The 26,781-nt window shown below is 36.4% G+C and overlaps 1 protein-coding gene across 1 annotated transcript in view; it reads left to right on the plus strand.

Annotated features, from left to right (window-relative positions):
* The first annotated feature begins 18,296 nt into the window (after positions 1-18,296).
* The window catches only part of LOC121371919 (transmembrane protein 50B-like), a 39,251-nt gene continuing 30,766 nt past the window's right edge, over positions 18,297-26,781 (plus strand). Inside the window, exon 1 of the mRNA XM_041498165.1 lies at positions 18,297-18,529. Within this exon, the coding sequence (XP_041354099.1) occupies positions 18,431-18,529 (99 nt within the window). The 5' untranslated portion in view covers positions 18,297-18,430. The remainder of the gene's footprint in view (positions 18,530-26,781) is intronic.

Raw genomic sequence — 26,781 nt, forward strand, 5'->3', positions numbered from 1 at the left:
ACTACTGGGCTACGACTCGCCCCCACGAGACAGTGAAAACACTGATATATCTACAAGTGACTGCACTGTAATACCATGTGAAAGTATTGTGAGATTTCTACACTGATTTGAAACAAATTTAGAGTATTTTGTCAAATTTCACAGATATTGTTTTATCCATTACTCCACTTCCTACAGTATTCCTCAAAAGGTTTAGGTACCCCTCCTAGTGCATACAAATTATTTATGTACCTACGATGTTTCAGTGAGTGTTTTGCACCTCAGAGTAGTCTTTTATTTAATTATTTATTTAATGTGGCAACAACAATCACTACATTTTAAGTAATAGTAGGCTTATTAATTATTCTTAATTTGAAAAGTAAGATTTCGGTATGTTCATAAATTGTCAATTTTAAGTTGATGGAAAATGTAGAGACAATAGCAAAGATTGATTTCAACTTATTTTCGTGCTTATATCCAATTAAGGTTCAAGCACGCTGTCCTGGGCACACACCTCAGCTATATGGGCTGCCTGTCCAGGACAGTGAGTTAGTTGTTAGTTTGTTAGTGGTTAGTGAGAGAGAAGAGGGTGTAGTGGCCTTACACCTACCCAATGAGCCCTTAAGAACTCGCTCTGGGTTGGAGCCGGTACCGGGCTGCGAACCCTGTACCTACCAGCCTGTAATCCGATGGCTTAACCACTGCGCCACCGAGGCCGGTCAATAGCAAAGAAGATGAATCATTCCATGATTTGTATGTGAAACGAAACAGCAAACATGATCCATTCTTAGTGGATTATTGCGTCATAATCTGTATTTGAAGTGCACGCGCTCCAGCAGTTGTAATAAAGTATGACACGACATTGCGTGTCGGCTGGTCCACTTGACAACGTGATAGTGGTAATCCGGCCACCGATAGCTCATCCCACTCGAACGACAGCGGCCCCCAGTCCCCTCACGGAAACCGTCGTGCAGAGAAGTTGATCACTGAGCGACCGCCCTACAATACATCTCAAGTGCACTAATACGGCGGGTATCGGCGAGTGTAGCAAGCCCCTTGTGTGTCCGCGAGACGGGGAGGGAGCGCTGGCCTTGAATGTCCAGTCCTGCCTCGCTCTCAAGTGAGGAAGCCATTGTTCACACTGAAAGAGAAAGTGGGGGAAGGACGACCCCAGGGGCCGTTTGCATGGTCGGGCTAGTAATTAACAGTTATTTATACACATAGTCTTTACAGAACTAACCGCAACAGTCCGCAGATAACAGGGTAAACTAAGCGATCTATTTGTGACCAGTCGACCAGCGTAATGCCAGTCCATTCCCGACACCGATTTCACAGTGATTCGTTTGTGTTGATGATGACGAGCGCTTTCACGACACTTCATCACGCGACACGGACCGACGAGAAACTAGCACGTTCAAACTAATTTAATCAAGTATAACACGATTGTCTGGGTGTTACACAACACACTTTGTACATCCATTAACAGCATCTAAACAATAGTTCATCTCTGATATACTCGTGAGAGTATCAACATTAACCTCATTAATGACTCATCTGTAATATATTCGTGAGAATATCAACATTAACCTCATCAATGACTCACCTGTAATATATTCGTGAGTGCATCAACATTAACCTCATTAATGACTCATCTGTAATATATTCGTGAGTGTATCAACATTAACCTCATTAATGACTCATCTGTAATATATTCGTGAGAGTATCAACATTAACCTCATTAATGACTCACCTGTAATATATTCGTGAGAGTATCAACATTAACCTCATTAATGACTCACTTGTAATATATTCCTGAGAGTATGAACATTAACCTCATCAATGACTCGTCTGTAATATATTTGTGAGAGTATTAATATTAACCTCATCAATGACTCATCTCTGATATATTCGTGAGATTATTAATATTAACATGATAAATAATTCGGCTATGATATATTCGTGAGAATAACAACATTAACCTCATCAATAATTCATCTATGATATATTCGTGATAATATTAAGATTAACATCATCAATAGTTCATCTACAACATATTCGTGAGAGTATCAACAGTAACCTCATCAATAGTATATCTGTGATATATTCTTAGGAGTATTAACATTAACATCATCAATAATTCATCTATGATATATTCGTGACAGTATCAACATTAATTTCATCAACAATAATTCATTTATGATATATTCATGACAGCATCAACATTAAGTTCATCAACAATTGATATATGATATATTTGTGACAGTATCAACATTAACTTCATGAATAATTTATGATATATTCGTGACAGTACCAACATTTAATCTCATCAATGATTCATCTGTGATGTATTCGTGACAGTGTCAACGTTAATCTCATCAATAATTAAACGTTTTCTTAGCAACTGGCGATCGATATCACTCCTAAATGTTATCTGTAAATTAGCATCTGCGTGTATATCTGAACGAATTATAGGAGTACTTCATTTTCTTATTAATGACCAAACTGGTTTCATGTCGATGACATTGGTGACAATATGAGGATATTGTATGATATTTTTGTACTATACTGAATCGCAAAATATTCCGGAAATATTTCTACGAGTAGATTTCGAAAAAGCATTCGACTCCATTTCATGGTCATATATACATAATTACCATAGTTTGACACCCAATAGCCGATGTATTTTTCGTGCTGGAGTGTCGTTAAACATTAATTAATTATATACATAAAACCCTTGACTTTTTGGATTTGGAGCAGATATTAAACGCTATATTTCTGGGGCTTTTTTTAACCAAAATATAAAATCAAGTGTTATAGTTAATGGAAATATTTCTTCATCATTTAATATATATAGAGGCTGTAGGCAAGGTGATATATTATCTCCATATATATAGTTCTTCTCTGCGTAGAAATTTCTGCAGGGCTTATACGTAAAAATAAGAAAATTAAGGGCATCTCAATAAACAACAACGAATACCTAATTTCACAGTATGCCGATGATACTGATTTTATATTTTATGGTAGTAGTACGTCTTTTGAAGAAGCAATAAATACCTTGAATATATTTTCCGAATTATCAGAACTCAGTATTAATTATGATAAATCAGAGGTAATCTGTATTGGCTCTCTTAGGAATAGTCCAATACGATATTTACAGATAAATCAGAGGTAATCTGTATTGGCTCTCTTAGGAATAGTCCAATACGATATTTACAAAATCTTAATCTAAAATGGAATCCTCCTTCATTTAAAGCACTTGGAATTATTTTTAGTGCCGACGTAAATGAAATGACCAAACTTAATTATAATTCTAAACTATTTGAAATTCAACAAATTATAAATATATGGATGAGAAGGTTGTTAACACCACTTGGAAGAATAGCTATAATAAAATCTCTGTTAATATCTAAGCTTAGTTTTGAAAAGACTATAAACACTTCATTCCGTGACTTCTCGTCATTAATTAAAGTTTCATCTTTTGAAGACTTTTTATCAGAATTTTTTTTTTTTATAATTCTAATATAAAAATTAACAGCAAATCTTTTTTTAAAAAAAGTGGCTTGGGAAAGGTGTTTCTGAAATCTGTGATCTTGTTGATGAATACGGCAACTTTTTAACTTTAACCGCATTTTATAATTTATACGAATTAAATGCATCTTTTTAGAGTTTCAGAGAGATATTAACTCACTTAATGCTTACTTTAGGATAACGAAACTGAATAAAATAGAGACAAATATTCCTTTAGATGATTCTTCCGTTCAACGAAAACTTTGTTCTATCAGAAATGGCTCGAAACTATATTATTATACACTTGTAACATTTGAAAAGCCAAATTCTGCAATATCAAAATGGCAAAATTATTTTATTTCAGACCTTAATTGGCACACTATATATTTAAAACCATTTGTAACCACGCAAAAAATCAACCTTAGATGCTTCCAATATAGGATACTTAATAGAATATTAACTACTGATAATTTCGCATATAAAATTAAAATTAATTGACAGATAAACGTGTACTTTTTGTCATGAAGGAAAATAATTTGGAAATACAAAATTGTTCAGAATTTTTGGAATGATTATTTAAAGTGGTTATCAAACTCATGTAAGCATACATGTAATTTAAAGCTTTCTCTTGAGCTAGTTATATTTGGATGTAAATATAATATTAACACAGATAATATTTTTGACCTGTTACTATTATTAGCCAAATTTCTTTATATATAAATTAGCTATTACTTTATATTTAATTGTAAAGTGCAAAGGGTCCAATTAAATATTATTCATTTCCACAACGAAGCTAAACAAAGATATAAAGTAGAGAAATGTATTTATCTTAGTAAGAACAATTTTAATAAATTTTTCACCAAGTGGTCAGTGTATTATTCTCTCTTTGAACATACCTAATTTTGTATGTATCTATGTATGTATGTATGTATGTATATGTATGTATGTATGTATATCATGTGTGTATTAATGTACGTCGGTCATAGAATTGAAAAGAAGGATGAAATGTGGGGTTTTTTGTGTGTGTGAGAGAGAGAAATAAATGGATAGATAGATTGATATATATATATATATATATATATATATATATATATATATATATATATATATATATATATATATACATGTATATGTATATGTAATATGTATATATATATATATATATATATATATATATATATATATATATATATATATATATATATATATATATATATATATATATATATATATATATATATATATATATATATATCTCGTCAATAATATATCAATGATATATTCGTGAGAGTACCAACATTAAGCTCATCAATCAATATGTGTGTGTTTTTTTCTAATTGTAAACAAGGGGCTGGGAATAAAATTATATATAGATAGATTGATCAGATATACATATACATACATATATACATATGTATACAAATATATATAATTAATCTATGATATATTTGTGACAATGTCAACATTAATCTCGTCAATAATATATCAATGATATACTCGTGAGAGTACCAACATTAAGCTCATCAATAATTTATCTATGATATATTCGTGAGTGTCAACATTAATTTCATCAAAACTTCATATATGATATATTCGTGAGAGTATCAACATTAACCTCATCAATAATATATCAATGATATATTCGTGAGAGTGTCAACATTAAGCTCATCAATAATTCATCTGTGATACATTAGTATCAACATTAACCTCATCAATAATTCATGTGACATATTCGTGAGAGTATCAACATTAATCTCCTCAAAAATTCACCTATGATGTAATATGTCATATATCATATATTCGTGACAGTATGAACATTAACTTCATCAACAATTCATCTATGATATATTCGTGACAGTCAACATTAATCTCATCAGTAATTTATATATGATACATTCGTGACAGTATTAACATTAACATCAGCAATGATTCTATGATATGTTCGTGACAGTATTAACATTAACATCAGCAATGATTCTATGATATTTTCGTGACAGTATTAACTTCATCAACAATTCATCTATGATATATTCGTGACAGTATCAACATTAATCTCATCAGTAATTTATATATGATATATTCGTGACGGTATTAACATTAACATCAGCAATGATTCTATGATATTTTCGTGACAGTATCGACATTAACATCAGCAATGATTCTATGATATTTTCGTGACAGTATAGACATTAACATCAGCAATTATTCTATGATATATTCGTGACAGTATCAACATTAATCTCACCAATAATTCGTCTATGATATATTCGTGAGAATATTAACATTAACATCATCATTATTTATCCATGGTAAATTATTGTTACCGGTAACATTAACTTCACTAGTGATGTGACCGGCCTCGGTGGCGTCGTGGCAGGCCATCGGTCTACAGGCTGGTAGGTACTGGGTTCGGATCCCAGTCGAGGCATGGGATTTTTAATCCAGATACCGACTCCAAACCCTGAGTGAGTGCTCCGCAAGGCTCAATGGGTAGGTGTAAACCACTTGCACCGACCAGTGATCCATAACTGGTACAACAAAGGCCTTGGTTTGTGCTATCCTGCCTGTGGGAAGCGCAAATAAAAGATCCCTTGCTGCCAATCGGAAGAGTAGCCCATGTAATGGCGACAGCGGGTTTCCTCTCAAAATCTGTGTGGTCCTTAAGCATATGTCTGACGCTATATAACCGTAAATAAAATGTGTTGAGTGCGTCGTTAAATAAAACATTTCTTTCTTTCTTTCACTAGTGATGCATTCATTGTATATTCGTGGACATATTAACATTAACTTCATCAATGATACATCAGTGGTAGATTTGTCAGTGTCTTAGCACATATCCACATCATAAATTGTATTTGTCATTCCATTGTTGTACGTTTCGGGAAAATGTAATGCATGCTAAGGAATGATGGAATACTATTCGTGTGGTTGTTTCGTTTTCTTCGTATTTCTGAAGTAACTGATACAAACACGGAAGATCTAGTGTAGTAAACATAAGACATATTTTAGCTTTGCATTTATCTTCCATTTCTAAACGATTCTCATTTTTGTTTCGCGGCTGTTTCTTCGTGATCGCTATCGACATGGTATACATAAAGTTGGCATCTACCAGCAGTTGGATCGCGGTGTATTGTGAACTCTGCCAACGTCAGTTCATTTCTTCTCACTATAACATGTTTCAAAGAACAACAATGTATAAAAATTCCACAAATTTACCATAAAAGCTGGCTGCACGTCGCGCCCAGTAATAGCGGGTTTTTATTAATATTTTTACATACGCTGATCAGAGGTTTGTTTGAGCCGCGCCCGGCAGGGGGCAGTGTTGTGGCCCTACTGCTCACTTAATGTGTATGGAAACTTAACACCACAGTGTTTATACACCCTATCAGACTTTATCGTAATTTCACATTAAGACAAGTTTGATCTTTTCTTTATGGTTCTCGTATCGAAAACATCGTTGGTATAATGACTTGGTCCGCTTCAGCTGAATGGAAGAGCTGTTTTTTGGCTCATAGCATATAAAGAGCGATCCTGGGCTGTGGGGATTCGCTAAATGATGCATAATTTCACGAGCGGGCGGCTCTCGTTAGCACACACAAACGCTGCTTAGAACGACCAGCACGTTTAGCGAGAAGCAGTGTTCCTAACGCAGTGGTTCGTCCCGCGATAGACGGACATACGACACACCATTTCGTGCGCCCCGCGTGCACACCCATCACGTGCGATGCTTCATTACCTTCTAATAAATGGCGGTGGAATGAATGACGATTTAGCTCAGTGTCACCGCAGTACCAGCCGTCACGTGGAGGGGCCGTGGTGGCAGTCGCGCTGGGATTGTTCGCCGGACCCGCGCGAGTCGCCCATCACTCCATGTGGATACCCGCCGGCAAAAGTAATTGAGAGATAATTAGAATGACAGAAAATGAGCGGAAAACTGCTTCCCCTGGATTGTTATCATTAAGACTGGTTTGAAATGTTTCCAGTCATACCTTATGTTCGTTATATTATACACTTTAACAGAGGTGACGTTACTTAATGGTTGACATTCTGACATTAGTCTGTGATACAGCACTGCTTGACAACACTATTTTACACGTCTGTCGTTAGTCTGTGATAATCAATGTTTTACACGCCTGACGTTAGACTGTGACACAACATTGTTTAACACACTTGACGTTAGTCTGTGACACATCAATGTTTTACACTCTAACATTAGACTGATACAGCAATGCTTGACAACACTGTTTAACACGTCTGACGTTAGTCTGTGACAAACCAATGTTTTACAAGTCTGAATGTTTTACGTGCCTAATGTTAGTCTGTGACACATCAATGTTTTACAATCTGACGTTAGTCTGTGACATATCAACGTTTTACACTCTGACGTTAGTCTGTGATACATCAATGTTTTACACTCTGACCTTAGTCTGTGACACATCAACGTTTTACACGCTGACGTTAGTCTGTGATAAAGCACTGTTTGACAACACTGTTGAACACGTATGTCGTTAGATTGTGATATATCATTGTTTTACATGTCTGACGTTAGACTGTGACACATCAATGTTTTACACTCTGACGTTAGTCTGTGATACATCAATGTTTTACACTCTGACGTTAGACTGTGACACATCAATGTTTTACACTCTGACGTTAGTCTGTGATATATCATTGTTTTACATGACTGACGTTAGTCTGTGACACATCAATGTTTTACACGTATGTCGTTAGACTGTGATATGTCAAAGTTTTACGTGCCTGACGTTAGTCTGTGACACATCAATGTATTACACTTCGAGGTTAGTCTGTGATACAGCATTCTTTGACAAAACTATTTCACACGTCTGACGTTACATTGTGATATATCAATGTTTTACACGCCTGACGTTAGTCTGTGACACATCAATGTTTTACACTCTAACGTTAGTCTGTGATACAGCACTATCTGACAATACTATTTAACACGTCTGACGTTACATTGTGATATATCAATGTTTTACACGCCTGACGTTAGTCTCTCACACATCAATGTTTTACACTCTAACGTTAGTCTGTGGTACAGCACTGTTTGACAACACTATTTAACACGTCTGACGTTAGCCTGTGATATATAATTGTTTTACACGTCTGCCGTTAGTCTGTGATACAGCAATGCTTGACAACACTATATAACACGTCTGTCGTTAGTCTGTGATACAGCATGCTTGACAACGCTGTATAACACGTCTGTTGTTAGTCTGTGATACGGCAATGCTTGACAACGCTGTATAACACGTCTGTCGTTAGTCTGTGATACGGCAATGCTTGACAACACTGTATAACACGTCTGTCGTTAGTCTGTGATACGGCAATGCTTGACAACACTGTATAACACGTCTGTCGTTAGTCTGTGATACGGCAATGCTTGACAGCACTGTATAACACGTCTGTCGTTAGTCTGTGATACAGCAATGCTTGACAACACTGTATAACACGTCTGTCATTAGTCTGTGATACAGCAATGCTTGACAACAATATATAATACGTCTGTCGTTAGTGTGTGTTATAGCAATGCTTGACAACACTGTTTAGCACGTTTGTCGTTAGTCTGTGATACGGAAATACTTGGCACACTATATAATACGTCTGTCGTTAGACTGTGATATATCAAAGTTTTTCACGTCTGACGTTAGTATGCAATACAGTACTTTTTAACACGTCTGAAATTAATCTGTGATACAGCACTGCTTGACATCCAGTAGCCGATGATTAATAAATCAATGTGTTCTAGTGGTGTCGTTAAACAAAACAAACTTAACTAGTTAACACGTCTGTCGTTAAACTGTGATATACCAGTGTTTTACACGTCTGGCGTTAGTCTATGATACACCACTGTTTAACACGTCTGATGTTAGTCTGTCATACACCACTGTTTAACACGTCTGACGTTAGTCTGTGATAATAAATGTATACGCTACAAATATTTCTTCCACTCAAAATATGCTAATGTTTCACCTATTTATTCTACAAATATATTAAAACACATATCCGCAAAAACTAAATTGTGGTGTCACCGGGCTAGATTTGTATTTACTCATCTTGAACGTCGTGTTAAGTTCTCCTATGTTGTGAACAAATACCTTAAAATTGAAATTTGCCTTAATCTATACATAATAAAGAGTTTTAAAATTGAAATGCATGTCAAATTCAATGTATATGCATGCATTATAGACATTATTTTGATACAACGTTTGTGTATTCTTGACAAACATGCAGAGTTATTGTAATATATTAAAACTACAATTTCATATTTTATTAGTACATTTTGGCTTATATAATTTTTTTCACCACTCAAAAATAAATCAGTATATGAAAACGAAATTATTTGTGCACTTTCCCAGATGAAAAATGGAAAATCCCCAGGACTAGATGGCATAGTAATAGAGATGTATAAACGTTCAATTAATATTCATTTGCTATAGTTTATGAACTTGTTTGATAGTATTATACAAAATTGAGTGTTTCCCGTATAATGGTGTAAAGCAATAATATGTCCGATATATAACAAAGGAATTATAGATGACTCTAACAATTATCGTGGCATATCATTGTTAAATGTAATAGGAAAATGTTTTACAAAAATACTTTGTAATAGTTTAAATTCCCGGGCAGAGTGTGACAAGTTGAGAGAACAACAGGCTGGTTGTAGGTCGGGTTATCCCATTGCTGATCAAGAACAAGTTTATTCAATATTAAGGCCACCGGCCAAAAATGCGCACACACACACACACACACACACACACACACAAACAACATGATATATATTTTGTCACATGCAAGTAGTTACCTACAAAACATCATCACTTAGCTTTCTTATCACAGATACCTGATATAAAAACAATGATAAATTGTATAACAATAGTTCATTTGTAGATGACATCAGCTTCACCAAAATATTCGAAGGTGGTACATGCGAATATTTACTGATAAAATAAAAAAGAAACTTGTTTCAAGTCCGTATACCTTTTACACTCAAGTAGTACATGTAGTTGGTCTTCAAAAAAAAGAAATCGTCATTATTTCTATAAAAAGGGGACCATCTTTGTTTATAGATTATGTTGTTAAATTTGCCAATGTCTACAGCTAATCCAAAGTTATTGCATCTAAACTTCGACAAGACCCTTTTCACATGTACCGCTAAGTTAAGTTGCAAGTACCATTCGATATTCAATACAGATTTATACTGCTTGTAATAATAACATGAGGCAGATATATTTATATCAGCTGACCATTGTTGTTGTAAATTGTCATAAAGTCTCTGTTTAAACAATGAGATAAACAAATAAATATTACCTGCTACCTGACATAGCCATACAAAACCAAAACCATAATTAAATAAAATGTGTTTCACTTTTGTAGCCCCATTAATGTACCCAACATCATCTAAAGATTTTAACATCAAATAACTTTGACAAGGTAATCTGAAAAGTGGTAGTTGAATACGTTTACACCGATATTTGATAACTCTTGTCATATAAATAAGTTGAAGATGGACCTTACCACATTCACCAAACACAATATAATTTTTGTGCTGATTTCCCAACCTTAAGCAGGTATTTACAAAATTTAATTTGGACAACTTCAATAATTTTGCATCTGCTAGTACCCCATATTTCTGATCCATAACATAAAACTGAGGTTATCGTGGCATCAAATAATTTAAAGCTATCCGAAAAAGGTATATTTCCTGCTCTCTTGTGGTACCGGTAAAGTGTCAAAAACGATTTGTTTTCCTGAGCAGAAAGACAGAGCTGAGCTTTATTCCAAGATAATTTAGGAGTGAACATAATACCTAGATACTTGTAAAAAGAAACTGCTTTAATTTGAGATCCCAGCTAGAACCATTTTTCATATGATCGAAGAGGATCACCATTTCTAAATATCATAACTTTAGTCATATCAAGATTAATTTTCATTCCAGTAACTATGCAAAACTGTTCAGAAACTTTAATATTGGTTTGTAACTGAGGGCATGTATCAGCAAGTGTGGCAACATCGTCTGCAAATATCAAAGTATGCATATTCTCCATATTAGCTGAAATGAATACTCCGTGATTACCAGTGTTTTTGAAGAATTTACTTAGTTTATCCATAAACATTATAAAAATTTGAAGACAGAGTACAGCCCTGAAGTACACCGACATTACATTTGAAATATTCAGAGAGCCCATTTACTGTCTTTACACAAGCGCTGAGTTTACTATACATTCATGCAATAATGTTTAAACATTTTCCTGAGACACCAACCTCAATTAAACTATTTAATAAAACACCATGCCGCACTGTGTCAAATTACTTAGTTTATAAACTATTTAATAAAACACCATGCCGCACTGTGTCAAATGCTTATGAAAAATCTACAAATAAGTACTAAAATCTTCCCTTACAAATATACTTCTCAATAGCTGCATGGAGAGTTTGGTTTGAAACATATTTATTGTATATAATACACAAAACGATTGGGCGCAAGTTATTCAACTTACGAGGCCCTCTCCTAATTACAAATATACTTCTCAATAGCTGCATGGAGAGTTTGGTTTGAAACATATTTATTGTATATAATACACAAAACGATTGGGCGCAAGTTATTCAACTTACGAGGCCCTCTCCTAATTACAAATATTATAACACTATATGCGACTACTATTACTACAAATATTTGAAACAAAGTAAATACATAAAACATAAAGCAAGACAAATTAACAGATAAAGTTAAACCGGAAGAAAGACTACAATAAATATTCAGAATAAAGTTAATACATAGAATGTCAAGCAAACTAGATTTGTAGTGTGAATAAAGTGCTAAAAAAAAATTAATAATAAAAATAATAAGAATAAGAATAAAATGAAAATGGGGAAACTAAGGTAGTTTATCTCTCTAATCAGACGGCGCGGCTTTGGCGTATGACGGTCGATAAATTCTGCACATTTTGTTATATTTTTATCGAGTCATAATTTATTTATCTAATCATTTATTAAACTATATTTTATTTATTGAATCTTTCTATTTGTCTAATGTATTTTTGAACATAATGAAATATTTGCTTGTTTGTGTCGTCACTTAATGTCGTTCTACCGTTTAGTACTAATTGGAGGTTTATTGGTACAAATGTACTTAAAGAGTCTAATAAATGTTGTCTTTGCTGGGTATAAAGTTTACACTGAAAGTAGTAATGGAAGCTGCTCTCGTAATGATACCCACATTTGCAGGATGGATCTGTAACTAGTCCACAGCGATATAAATCAGCATTTAAGATACTAAAAGCGTGCCTTAATCTTGTATGTAAGATATTTTTCATTCGATTTCCACATAAGTGGAACGAAGAGTAAATATATATCAATAGTTGAGTAAGTAGCACGAAAGTCTGCTTGGTTTTCTTCAATTATTAAATTTTCATCACACCAGTTTCACAAGCAATCATTTAAAATCGATGCAAAAATCTTACTTAAAGAATCAGTCATTGAAATCACTCTATAGTTATTTGGCTCATTTCTTGATCCAGATTTTAAAATGGGGCATATGCTACTTTTCCCCCAACTATTGGGATATATACCACAGTCAAATATGTTATTAAATAAAATCTTTGAAAATGGCATCAGGTATGATTTAGTATTTTTCAGGAATTCGTTCGATATATCATCAGGTCCTGGAGCTTTATTATTGTGTAAACCACTGATATGGGTTTGTATCTCAGTTTCTGTAATAGGGCTGTTTAAAATATTTCTTGGAAAATGCTATATTTCCCCAGGGTTTCTACAATAAGTGTCATTACCAGGTTCAAAATACAAGAGAAATTTAAAGTGACCTACCCATTGCTGGCAAGTTATGTTATTTTGTATAGTTTGATTTTTTGAGTGTTGTTTTATAATTTTCCAAAAGGTGTTTGGACAATTCCTAGCACACATTAGTTTTTCATTTTGGTTTTTGAAATAAGCTTTTTTCTTTTTAGCAACCATGTGTTTAAATCCGTTACGACATTTTCTGTACATATTTAAGTTGCATCCCCAGTCTCTGTGTGCCCTAAGAGCTAAATATTTGTCATGTTTTTGTGTTTTAAGTTCATCATCCCACCAAGGATGAACAAGTATCAAATGTTGTTTGCTGATGATATGGTAAATATTACAGATACAGTTATAAATCTGCAAAAACAGATATATGTTGGAAAGGTTTGTGATTTTTATGGCATGAAAGTAAATATTGATAAAACAAAAACCATGGTATTTAGAAGAGGTGGATGTATTAAATCAGTGGAAAATGGTATTACAAAGGAAAACTTATAGAGATAGTCTCTTATTATAAACATCTTAGGATGTATTTTACAAATCACTTGTCATGGCAAAAGACTAGATTCTCTCTGACAATATCAGCTGAAAAGCATATACATACCCTATGCAAATTTATAGATCTGTATGATATATCTTGCGAAAAAGCATTGTTTCTTTTTGATCATGTGGTTGTACCAATACTTACATATTGTAAACACATTTATAGATCTGTATGATATATCTTGCGAAAAAGCATTGTATCTTTTTGATCATGTGATTGTACCAATACTTACATATTGTAAACACATTTATAGATCTGTACGATATATCTTGTGAAAAAGCATTGTATCTTTTTGATCATGTGATTGTACCAATACTTACATATTGTAAACACATTTAAAGATCTGTACGATATATCTTGTGAAAAAGCATTGTATCTTTTTGATCATGTGATTGTACCAATACTTACATATGGATCAGCAATTTGGGGGTCTGAATATTGTAAATATATTGAATTAGTGTAAATTAAATTTTGTAAAAGGATTATAAATGTTAAAGCAGCAACACCTACATGTGCAGTTCTTGGTGAACTAGGTAGAATACCCTTGAAAATATTTTATTGTAAAAACAATGTATAAAATATTGGCTACATATATTACATATGAATCCTGATAGATATCCTAGAAGATGTTAGATGTGTTGTTTAACTTGCACAATGCTGGAAGAAAAACATGGCTAGAGGATACAAAAACACACTTCTGTGTTTATATGGTTATCATTATGTATCAAGGATTTGGAGATGTTAATATGTTTGTTTCTTCTTTTATTCAAAGAGGAGTGGGACGTAGCTCAGTGGTACAGTGCTCGCTCGCTGTGTGTTCAGTCTGGGATCGATGCCCGTTGGTGGGCCCATTAGGCTAGTTCTCGTTCCAGCCAGTACACCACGACTGGTATATAAAAAGGCTGTGGTATGTACTACCCTGTATGTGGGATGGTTCATATAAAAGATCCCTAGCTGCTAATCGAAAAGAGTAGCCCATGAAGTGGCGACAGCGGGTTTCTTCTCTCATTATCCGTGTGGTCCTTAACCATATGTTTGAGGCCATATAATCATAAATAAAATGTGTTGAGTGCATCGTTAAATAGAACATTTCTTTCTTTTTTTTTATTTAAAGAGTGAAATATGTGAGTTATCAAGAGTGGTGTGTATCATTAAAATCATATTAAAAGGTAGAATTTTATTGTAATATTAAGAGTTTATTGAACCAGAAAGATATTTTACATGTATCAATAAATATCACAAAATATCATTTACTAGATTGAGACTGTCAAGTCATAATTTAGAAATAGAAAAAGGAAGAGAAAGGGCTGTAGCAAAATTAATTTAGCTGGGATATCCCTGTCATGAAGTAAGGGAAATAATCTTCATTTAAGAATACTATCTCTACATCGTATAGTTATCTCCCTTTAGTTGGTAGGCCTACTCTTGTCATCGACGTGTTTAGGAAATCAAGCGCAAGCAAACAATTTACTGGTACTGTTAATTTGTATTTTATCATATCAAACTAATTCAAAGTTATGCGCAAAAACCAGTCTAGGCAGCGACCTTGATCATGTACGTGTGTTAAGTTTCAAAACATACGACTGGCTGCTCCTAGGTGATGACAAGGTCACCAGTGCCATACAACCAATGAAAAACTACACGATGGAAATCGATTAGACTGTGACATTCATGTATCTGTGACGCGTAAATCAGCTACACGTGCAACGGCTGAAAATAACTTTTATTCGAAAAATATGTTAAAGGTAGGGTCAACTCAAACAAGAGCCTTATGTGTTGGAAAGATGCATACCCGGACCACCAACATATATTGAACAAATGAAAAACCTGTAATTTTAGAGTTAATAAAAAACATGATTATTCCTACTAACTAGGGGCAGCCATTTTGTTTCGTTTTTGTGACGTCCTGTGGTATAGCTTGGGGCGAAGTGACGTCAGCTCCGTCCATCTCCTCTATACACAGTGTAAACAAACGCTCTAATTTACAAGGCGCTTCACTTTCATCAACCTGACTTGCAATCTAATTAAAATAAGCTCCACTATTACATGTGGATCTAAAGACAGCCAGTTGGAGCTCATGTCCACCAATCAAAACCTTACTTGCAGAATCCTGCCAGTGATTTAAAAATAATTTGGAAACATTCCGAATTATCCTGAGGGTATACGACATGTTTCGTGTGAATTATGAATGCCTTAAAACATGTTTTATTTTATAAAATAAATAATTTGTAATGTAAAACTGAAGACTGATTTAGTTTTTTTTTAATTTTATAAATAAATAAATAATTTTTAATGTAAAATTGAAGATTGATAACCCACCCCGTACGTATTGGTATGGTTCGCTGTACCGCGGCCACTAAAATAGACTCGCCCGATATTTTTAGAATTTGTATGCTCCCAAATAACGTTATAAAAGGCGAAGTGTGATTGGTCAATATTTAAATTATTATTTACAGACGAAATGTTACCTGGACATTGGGGACTACGCAGTGTTGTTAGTTTTAAATCACTGGCAGGATTCTGCAAGTAAGGTTTTGATTGGTGGACATGAGCTCCAACTGGCTGTCTTTAGATCCACATGTAATAGTGGAGCTAATTTTAATTAGATTGCCTGACTTGTAAAACAACATAAATGACTTGATTGTATAATAAACTATTTAAATAAATATTTTTTAATTTGCATCGAAATGAAGTTGTACTATTTTTCTTTTTTTTAAAATCCAAAGGAAAAAATGCATATTATTAGGCCTATTGCCTAGTAGGCCTATTGGTAGGGTACCTTCGAACAAAAACGACAACTCACGATACCCAAATGATACTTTTCTTTTCTTTGGGACGACGTAATTGGTCCATTTTGTGATTTTAGATGGGAAAGTCTATTTAAGCAAGGGTTTTACAGAATTACTTACAGTAATAACGCAGGGCGGCTGGTAATGTCCATTACGAATAGAGGGGTATCCGTGCGGTTATAACACAATACCCTGTGATCTTAATAAAAGAGGCACGTCTTTTTAGTGTGTCTAGACACAGTGTCTGGGGACCGTCTAAATATACACCTGCCAATCAGGAACCACAGGTACAGGCCACGGAAAGAAAATACCAATTAACCAATAAAACACTCCGATTATTATTTCAGTACATGGGTTAATTTAGGTACAAAACATAATGCAGTTATTTCAACACTTTGACAATGGTGGTTTATTTTGTATTGAAAAATAATATATAATTGTTACTGGCTTACTGGGATGGCTATTATTACAGAACATTACAATGCATCCGCAAAAATCAGATATGTTTTGTTTCTTCAGTTCGAAGACTAATTCCTGACGTGACACGTTAGGTATTACGTAACCACCAGCTCGCCAGAGGCGTATTCAGTAGGATGGTACAAAATGGCTGCGCCCGTTATATATAATAGCCGTCACATTTAACCGTTTTATTAATTAACTATAAGATTATACTTGTTGATATTAAGCAATAATGTGCATTATATATCTTTGAATATGCATACCAGGCCAAATGCCTTAATTGTCCCCTCCTTTAAAATTTGCTTAAAACCTGTTTTTTGAGGATATGTAAGTACTAGAATAATACATTCGGTCCGTTAAATACCATTTATCTCACAACTCGTTGTTTTAAAACGTATCAAGCTCGCTTTCACTCGTTAGATACATTTTAAAACAACTCGTTGTGAGATAAATAGTATCTAACGGCCACTCCTGTATTATTCTCTATTTACAGTTGCTATGACAATGCTATAAATTATAATATAGAACATCTAGAATTACTATGACAGTGTTATGTAGAATATATCGAGTTACTGTAACACTGTAATGTAAAATATCTGAAACTGTTATGTGGAAAATCCAGAGCTACACAATGTGATTCAGAATCTCGAAACAGAGGGGCGGGTCGTAGCCCAGTGGTAAAGCGCTCGCTTGATGTGCGATCGGTCTAGGATCGATCCCCATCGGTGGCCACATTGGGCTATTTCTCGTCCCAGCCAGTGCACCATGACTGGTATATCAAAGGTCATGGTATGTGCTATCCTATCTGTGGGATGGTGCATATAAGACATCCAGTAGCCGATGAATAATGAATCAATGTGCTCTAAAAGTGTCGATAAACAAAATACACTTTTTTAACTCGAAACAAATGAATGACCACAATTCGGAGTTCGGCTGTGAAGCGCAGTGATCGGCTACAACAGAGATTGACCTGCTCATGGTTAGCTCCTGGTTCTGAACGGAGGAGCCAGCCGAGGCCGGCTCTTGCGCCCAGGACAGGCGTGCGCTACAGCAGCTTGTTCTGAATGTGCACGTAAAGCCCTATGACCTGACCTGACCTCCTGGTTCGTCAAATCCAAGTAGACCTGCACGTGTTCTCCTTACACCATACCATGGAGATCCGCGGGCGGAATTTCACAATACAGAATATTACGGAAGCGGAAGCTACATGCTAAATGAGGAAGAAATTTATGATAGGAAAACAATAACGTATTAGATTCGTAATTCGACATCGTGTATGACCAGCCGAACAGTAACTAATTAGACTGATTGTTGCTATAACAATCATACAATGTCTGGGTTTTTGGATAACTGTAACTGGCCCAAATGCGACTGCATCGAGTTGGGTGATCGCCGAAACCTGGTGGCGTCCGTTGTGTCGGGAGTAATGGTGAGAACAGTTGAAGGAAGTGTGTTACGTCATATATCGTACCGCGATACAGTTTCCATCGACACGTGTTCCATACTTTGTTTGTACCTGCCACTGCATGTATCGTGAGATTATGCGAGATATTACGTTACTGTCAGCCAGGGCCCGTTCCACGAAGCGATTTTACCACTACTAGTACTATGTTATGTATGTAACTATCGCCTCCTTAACTTTGTTCTGTCATCGCCAGCCCATTCCACAATGCAGCGTAGCTTACTATCATCGTAAATTACTGTGAAAATGTACAATAGGTACGAGGCAGTTGTAAGCCACTAGTAATGTAGCTGTGAAATGGCAGTTAAATGATGATTTCGTCATAATTTCTAAGAAGGATACTAACTTTTTGTATAAAAATGGATCTAATATATACCAAATACCTTTTATAAAACTTGGCGTTCGATGAGAAACATTCTAGGCCATTTGACCGTCGCACGAAAATACGGGAAACAACTGTCATGCCACATGCATTCGTCAATTATTGCTTAGCAAATAAACTGACAATGTTACTTCATGGATGTCCGATACCAATGATTACATCCAAGATTTTCCAAAAAGTCAGTAACCAATTCATTATTTAAATCGTACTTCTTCGTAAAGAATATTTTAATTATTAAAGGGGCACTTACGACTACCATACAGTTGCTTTGTGGAACGGCTGTAAAGTTAACAGTACCAGTTGTAAAATTCACCATAAGTCACTACAATTAACCGTAGCTACAATTCTTTCGTGGAACAGGACCCTGACCAGTAGTGCACGGGGTAGTGCAGGGCTAGTTCATCAAGATTAACCTCGAGTGCAAGCACATGTCGAGGTTAATCTGCCTAAGGCATTACGCCTATAGCAGATTGGAACGGTTCTGACCAATTTTGCTCGGAACGGAATTGCGGTAAAAATAATTACTACCATCACGTTTTTCCATCCTAATCGTGTATTGTGATCTATTTGGAGTTCATGGAGATCTAGAAATATATACTTTGAAATGATCTTCACTTTGAATTAAAGGAAAAAAGTCCAATTGTGTGTGGGGTTTTACCGAGTGGATTCTAGCAGACAATTTCAGCAGACATACATGGCGATGTTCTAAACACCGGACTCATACGCCTTTCAATTATTAAGAGTTCGACAAATCCGCTAGCCCGAAGTCCGGGGCTAGTGCTTTTTAACACAGGGCTAGTGACAAATGCAAACCAGTAGCCCGATGGGCTACGTGGCTTTCAAAAAAAAACCCACAGCGCTAGCTCACAATGTTTTTACTCCACTAACAAACGTTTGATAATTATTATTCTGACATTGGTCATCGCATAATGTCAACAAATCAATAAGTATATATTACTTTTATTAGCATTCAATTTGAACCAGATTTTTACAAAATACAGTAACAAGAGTTTCTACATCGTCGATTACAACAATACACACGACAGGCCTGCACAAATTGCATGAATGGCCGATTCGTTCATGCATCGGCATAACGGATTTACCGTTCATGTAAAATTTACTGACTGATTAATCCTGGCAACATACCAACATATTTTTATCGCGAGTACAAACATGAAACTTGTTCCCGGCGCAGTGCTTTTTTGTAGCGCATAATGTAACCAGTCACGTTTGTATAAATATCTTGTGAAGTAGGTGCATTCCCATTGGTTGTTAGAAGGCGTTATAGCCGAATTTAACCAATCAGAAATGGCAATATTGTGATGGTCATTACAATCTTGAACTGGATCAGCAACCAGGGTAAACCAGAGTCACAGTGACCTTATTATTAACTGTAATTCGGAATCGGATAGTGACAGTGATGATGACGACAGTGTCAGTGATAATGACAATAACAGAATCAGTATCCACTGTTCCTCAAATGAGGAAGATGGCACCGAGTCTCCCACTCATGACTCAATGTCATGACATTATATACACATAAAAGACTAATATTATAAAATTAATGGTAAGCAATTGCCTTGCAATGAATTCTTATTTATTCACACAGTTATGCACACATGATGATGTGTTTTATATAATAGGTCATGCCTGACATTCACTATGTTTTGGTAATTTATTACAATAGTTCTAATCATTATTATTATTTTTAAATCTCTTAAACATTTGTATACATATACTTTTTACTTACCATTGCCACTCTCTTGTTTCTCAAAATTAAGTATATATATACTCTTCAAAAAAAGAAACGCAAAAGGGTACAAATGGGTTATAACTCCGATTTTATGTTTCCTACCGGTTCATGCTTTGTGAATATAAGGTCATTGCATGTCCCAAACACATTCCCACGGTTACATTCGATAAAACGCAGCTACTGTACAATAAAGTTCCAAAATGTGAATATTCGCAAAAATGCAGCCACGTGCAAACCATGTCACCACTGCACGTGCGTTGTCTGCACATGCAACATGAACACCGACAGTATAAAAGTGCAGGGTGTTCGCTTGCCTGGCCTCTGTATCTGGCCGACAGTTGACAATCCAGGACATGCCACGTCTCAGTGAACCGCAGAGAAACAATGCCATCGGCCGACTAGACGCAGGCGAATCCAGAACGGCCGTTGCCAGGGCATTCCATGTGTCCCCAAGCACCATCTCCAGACTGTGGGACCGTTACCAGCAACATGGATCAACACGTGACCTCCCTAGATCCGGTCGACCACGAGGGTCACTACCCCCGGGCAGGACCGCTACATCCGGGTACGCCACCTTCGGGAACGATTGACTACTGCCACCTCCACAGCCGCAGCAATACCAGGTTTGCGCAGGATATCCGACCAGACCGTACGGAACCGCCTACGTGAGGTAGGAATTCGTGCCAGACGTCCAGTTCGAGGTGTCATCTTAACACCACAACACCGTCGACTCCGACTGCAGTGGTGCCAGATTCATCGACAATGGCCTCAACTGCGATGGAGACAGGTGTGGTTCAGTGACGAGTCCCGATTTCTGCTCCGACGTCATGATGGAAGATGTCGCGTGTATAGGCGTCGTGGTGAACGTTATGCGGCAAACTGCGTGCAGGAAGTGGACAGATTCGGCGGGGGTAGTGTCATGGTGTGGGCAGCCATCTCACACACTGGCAGAACTGACCTGGTCCACGTGCAGGGCAACCTGAATGCACAGGGCTACATTGACCAGATCCTCCGGCCACACATCGTTCCAGTTATGGCCAACGCCAACGCAGTGTTCCAACATGACAACGCCAGGCCTCACACAGCACGTCTCACAACGGCTTTCCTACAGAACAACAACATTAATGTCCTTCCTTGGCCATCGATATCACCGGATTTGAACCCAATTGAGCATCTATGGGACGAGTTGGACCGACGCCTCCGACAGCGACAACCACAGCCCCAGACCCTGCCCGAGCTGGCAGCAGCCTTGCAGGCCGAGTGGGCCACCATCCCCCGGGACGTCATCCGTACTATGATTGCTTCAATGGGCAGGCAGTGCCAGGCAGTTGTCAACACACGCGGAGGCCACACCCGGTATTGACTCCAGATGACCTTGACCTTGGTGGTGTGTCCTATCACTTACTCACAATGGACTAGAGTGAATTGTGAACAATCCTGCAACATTTGGTAATTATCGGACTCACCATTCAATAATTAAATCAATTCTCCAAATGTTACGACAATGTGGTTTTGCGTTTCTTCTTTTGAAGAGTATATATATTTTTTTTAATTATGAAGAAAAAAATCAGGTTATGCAAACCAAAATAGGTTATGCATAATCTTTTGGCATAACCCCTCTTCCAGTTATGCACATTTTTTATTTGCGCAGGCCTGCATGATACAGACTTTGTTGTCTTTTCATTTCATGGACAGGAAACAACCTTAATAAAATGCGTGTTTTGATTGGTTGTACAAGTCACGTGTTAGTAAAATCTCGCATGTCAACATGGTAACAAATGTGTGAATGGCCAGTCCTAATTAATTAACAGGCTAGTAGAACTGAAATACAATCCCAGTCATGTTTAGAATTACTGTGTTTTTCTTATTTATATATTGTCTTCTAATTTAATGCCTCGGTCACTTAGGGATGTTGGCAATCAGGAAACATAGCTGGCTTGACCTGTTTAATGTGCATAGCAGTTTGGATAATGTTTCACATCTGTACAAGATAATTATTAATAAAAAAAATTGTCTATCAATTAATGAGTTCAATCTTGCCAATATATTTGTTGATAACTGTCTGACATGGGATATATTGCCCTGTAGGCTATTTGAGCAACTGACATCACCGTTCCTGGTGACAATTCACTACCGAATACACTGAACAATACCATGCATTATCGTGTTACATTGTAATGTGCATTAAATACTTTTGTTTTGGGTGATTAGAGAGAGGAATTTGTTAAATTGCTTACCCACTCTGGATGAGGGGGGGGGGGGGGGGGGGGGGGGGGGGGGGGCGAAAACGGGACAATAGTTTAGGATCAAACTTGACAAAATAGGGTTTTAAAAAACCTAAATTATTAATTCATTTTTGAAACTTCATTCACCTGTATAGGTCGAGATAAATTTTCATTAAATAATACTAATACTAATTTTAAAAATAAAACTTTTATACTCGTGTACATAAAAAAGAAGAAAACAGGTCAGCTGTTTGTTTTTAGGTACTATAGGGGTTGGGTTCCTTGAAACATTGTTTTTCAACCCTATATAAAGTGTGTTGTAATTGATCAGAAATTTGGGCTAGTGCTTTATGTTAGTGGGCTAGTGGAATTTACAAGCCCACTTATAGCCCTGTGGCTAGTGACTTTTTAAACAAATTGTCATACCCTGAATTATTACCTGTATTTCCGATACTTTTAAACACACTGTTATGCTAATTATTAGTATTCACTATAACTTAAGAATTTCAGAGTTTTAAAGAGTATCTTAATGTAAAAAACCACACAAAAACAAAATAACAACCAAGACTAATTTTCAGTCTTATATTGTTACTAATATTCATATAATTTATACAACATAACTGTTTTATTAAGCACTTTTTTAATATGTGAAGTGTCACTTTAAAATCATTCTGTACTTCAACTAATTTCATAGAGACCACAACCTGATTGACCGATAAATATACTCTTGTCAAAACGCAAGAAAAGTGTTTGATTTTACAAAATATAGGTTTTTTGTACAATGTTGCTGAATGACCATGTTTGTTAATGTTCCTGGAATGAGACAGCATGCCCAAATGCACCCTAAAACAAATTTAATGCACGTTGTGCGACAATTGCAGGAAATCGGCATGAAATGGTCAGATTTAGGCGAATGCACGTGAAACTTGGGGGGAAAGATTGGGGTAGTGATGGGTATTTAAAGCTGCAATGCTCGCAATGATGCCTCATTTCCATTTTGACATAGACAAGTTACAAGATGCCAAGACTAAGCCTGCCGAATCAAAACATTGCAAAAGGCCGCTTCCAGTTAGGTGAATCGCAATCAGCAGTCGCACGCCACATGAACGTCCATCAGAGCACCATTTCATGTCTCTGGGACAGGTACCAGCAGTTTCAATCAGCTAAAGACCGGCCCAGAAGTGGAAGACCTCGTATAACAACTGCAGCACAAGATCACTACATTCGGGTTCTGCACTTGCATCACCGAACTGCCACAGCAATGAACACTGCTGGACGCATACCTGGTTTGAGAAGGGTGTCTGCATAAACCATTTGGAACCGACTTCAAGAAGCTGGTTTATGGGCTAGGAGACTGTATGTTGGCCCCGTCCTGCGACGTCAACATCAACATTTATGTGTTCGCTGGTTCATGACTGTACAGGGGTGGAACTTGAGAAACTGGTGGTGAGTATGGTGCAGCGACCTGATGGACGATAACGTGTTTACAGACGCCACAATGAACGTTTTGCCAACAACTGCATCACCCAAGTTGACAAATTCGGTGAAGGGAGTGTCATAATGTGGGGAGCCATCTCATACACTGGCAGAAGTGAACTTGTGCTCATACAAGACAATCTGACAGCTGTACGTTACCGGGATGAAATTATTCGCTGTCACATGCTTCCCATTTTGGATTGACAGAGAGAACTCTTTCAGCCAGACAATGCCATGGCTGCATATGGCACGTGTAACAATGAATTTCCTACAGAATGAAAACATTAATGTGCTGCCATGGCCATCAACATCGCCAGATCTCAACCCCATTGAACATCTATGGGACGAACTGGACAGATGTGTACGCCAGCGTGACCTGGAGCCTCAGAGGCTTCCGCAACTGTCACATGCACTGCAGTAAGAATGGGCTAGGATTCCACATACCCGGATTCAGAGACTCATTCAGTCTATGCCAAGGAGATGTCGCGCAGTGATTGCTGCTGCTGGTGGCCACACACGGTACTGATTTCAGCACCCTCGTGCGATGCTGTTTGGTGACGAAAACGCCTCCACTGCCGTCATTCCATAGCAAGAACATTGTCACATACTCATGTCAAATTTGACTGTGATACAATCCTAAATAACGAAATTATGCCACTTTGTATTAAAGATTAAATTCCATGAATATTTCGCCTATGCGTTTCTTTTTTGACAGAGTATATGTTTATTTTTTTATAAATTTATTAATTTCATCCATCTGCAGGCCCTTTTATAATGTGTGACAGGTTGTGGTCTTTACGAAACTAGTTGAAACATGTTGAACTAGTCACCAGGGCTGTAGCTAGGATTTTTTGTTTTGGGGGGCAACTGAGTAGTTAATAGTCTAAAACTCCTTAAACAGTTAAGAAGATCATTTTCTTTAAGTTTCTATATTAATGCTTTCTGGATTTTTTTCTACGGCTACGGCCCTGGTCACCATGCATATCTGCTAAAATTGTCTGCTAGTGTAATTGTCTGCTAGAATCCGCTCGGTGAAAAACCACACACAGTCGGACATTTTTCCTTTAATTCAAAGTGAAGATATTTCAAATTAAGTATTTCTTGGTCTCCATGAGCTCGAAAGAGATCACAATACACAATTAAGCTGGGAAAATGTGATGGTAGTCGTTATTTTGACCACAATTCCATTCAGAGCAAAATTGCTCGAAACCGTTAAGATCTGCTATAGGCGTAATACCTTAGGCAGATTAACCTTGACATGTGCTTGCACTCGGGGTTAATTTAGGTCCGTAAAATATTGTTAAATTATTTATCTTAAAGGGACACGCCCTAGTTACGGCTAGTTGTTAACCATTACGGCGTTGTTTTTCGCTATTAAACCCATTTTGTCACAAATAAAATTGCACTTTACTTAAATTTTATTATTTAGAATACACATTTCCATTCACCTGAAGTGCTTTTTGGTAATCCTGGTAATCCTGATGTTTGTAAAACCACGAAATGCATTTTTTGTATTTCTTAACAACAGGCGTTAAGCAAGCGAGGTCCAATCTATTTTTAGAGCGAATCTTCCTGTGTAAACGTCACAGACGTTGGTATACCACGTTACCATTATCATTTTTGGTTCGGTTTGTTTTCTCGTGCACGGTTCATGCAATCAACATCCGATTTGTTGTCGTTTGCTTGTTGTTCACTTGTGAGATTTTTCTTCACAGTTCGTGAACATTTTCAGTAACAATAAAGTTCAGACAAGTAAGTGTCTCAATACAAAACATTACAAACCCTTAAAACCAATAATTTTGCTAAGTCTTACGGTATCTGGAGAGGGGATACAACCAGGACAGAACAGTTGGAACATGTCCAGGAGAGGTGAAAAGAACGCACCCCAAGTCTGTGCGCACTCTGTGAAATTTGTCGTGACGTGTGCATTGTTGTGCTTCGAGCGACATCTACCGGTGACATCAGAATACTAACTTTCAAAATTATTTCAAGCAATTGGGACATGGGGATTCCCATGGTATGTATCGATATAAAACCTGCCTTTTCACTCCATTTGATAAAAACGTGATCTAAGTGTGTTACAGGTTTGTAGATTAACCAAATTATAATTTATTTTCGCTGGATGGAACTAGGGTGTGCGGCTTTAATAATTAAATACGTATTATTTTTTAAAATAAAATTTATAAATGTATAAGTAATTTAAACTGTTAAATTAAACATAACAAACAGCAAAAACAATAACATTTTTTGTACTTTATTCTATTGCGATAGGTATATTATCGGCTCTCAAAGGTTGAAGATGAAACTAGGTTACTAACATAATCAGGTTACGGGACGATAAATATATATTTACGTCTGTAGTAAAGTTAGCAAACCTTGGAAA

This window comes from Gigantopelta aegis, chromosome 4 (assembly GCF_016097555.1).
Source record: "Gigantopelta aegis isolate Gae_Host chromosome 4, Gae_host_genome, whole genome shotgun sequence".
In the NCBI taxonomy this organism is placed as follows: Eukaryota; Metazoa; Mollusca; class Gastropoda; order Neomphalida; family Peltospiridae; genus Gigantopelta; species Gigantopelta aegis.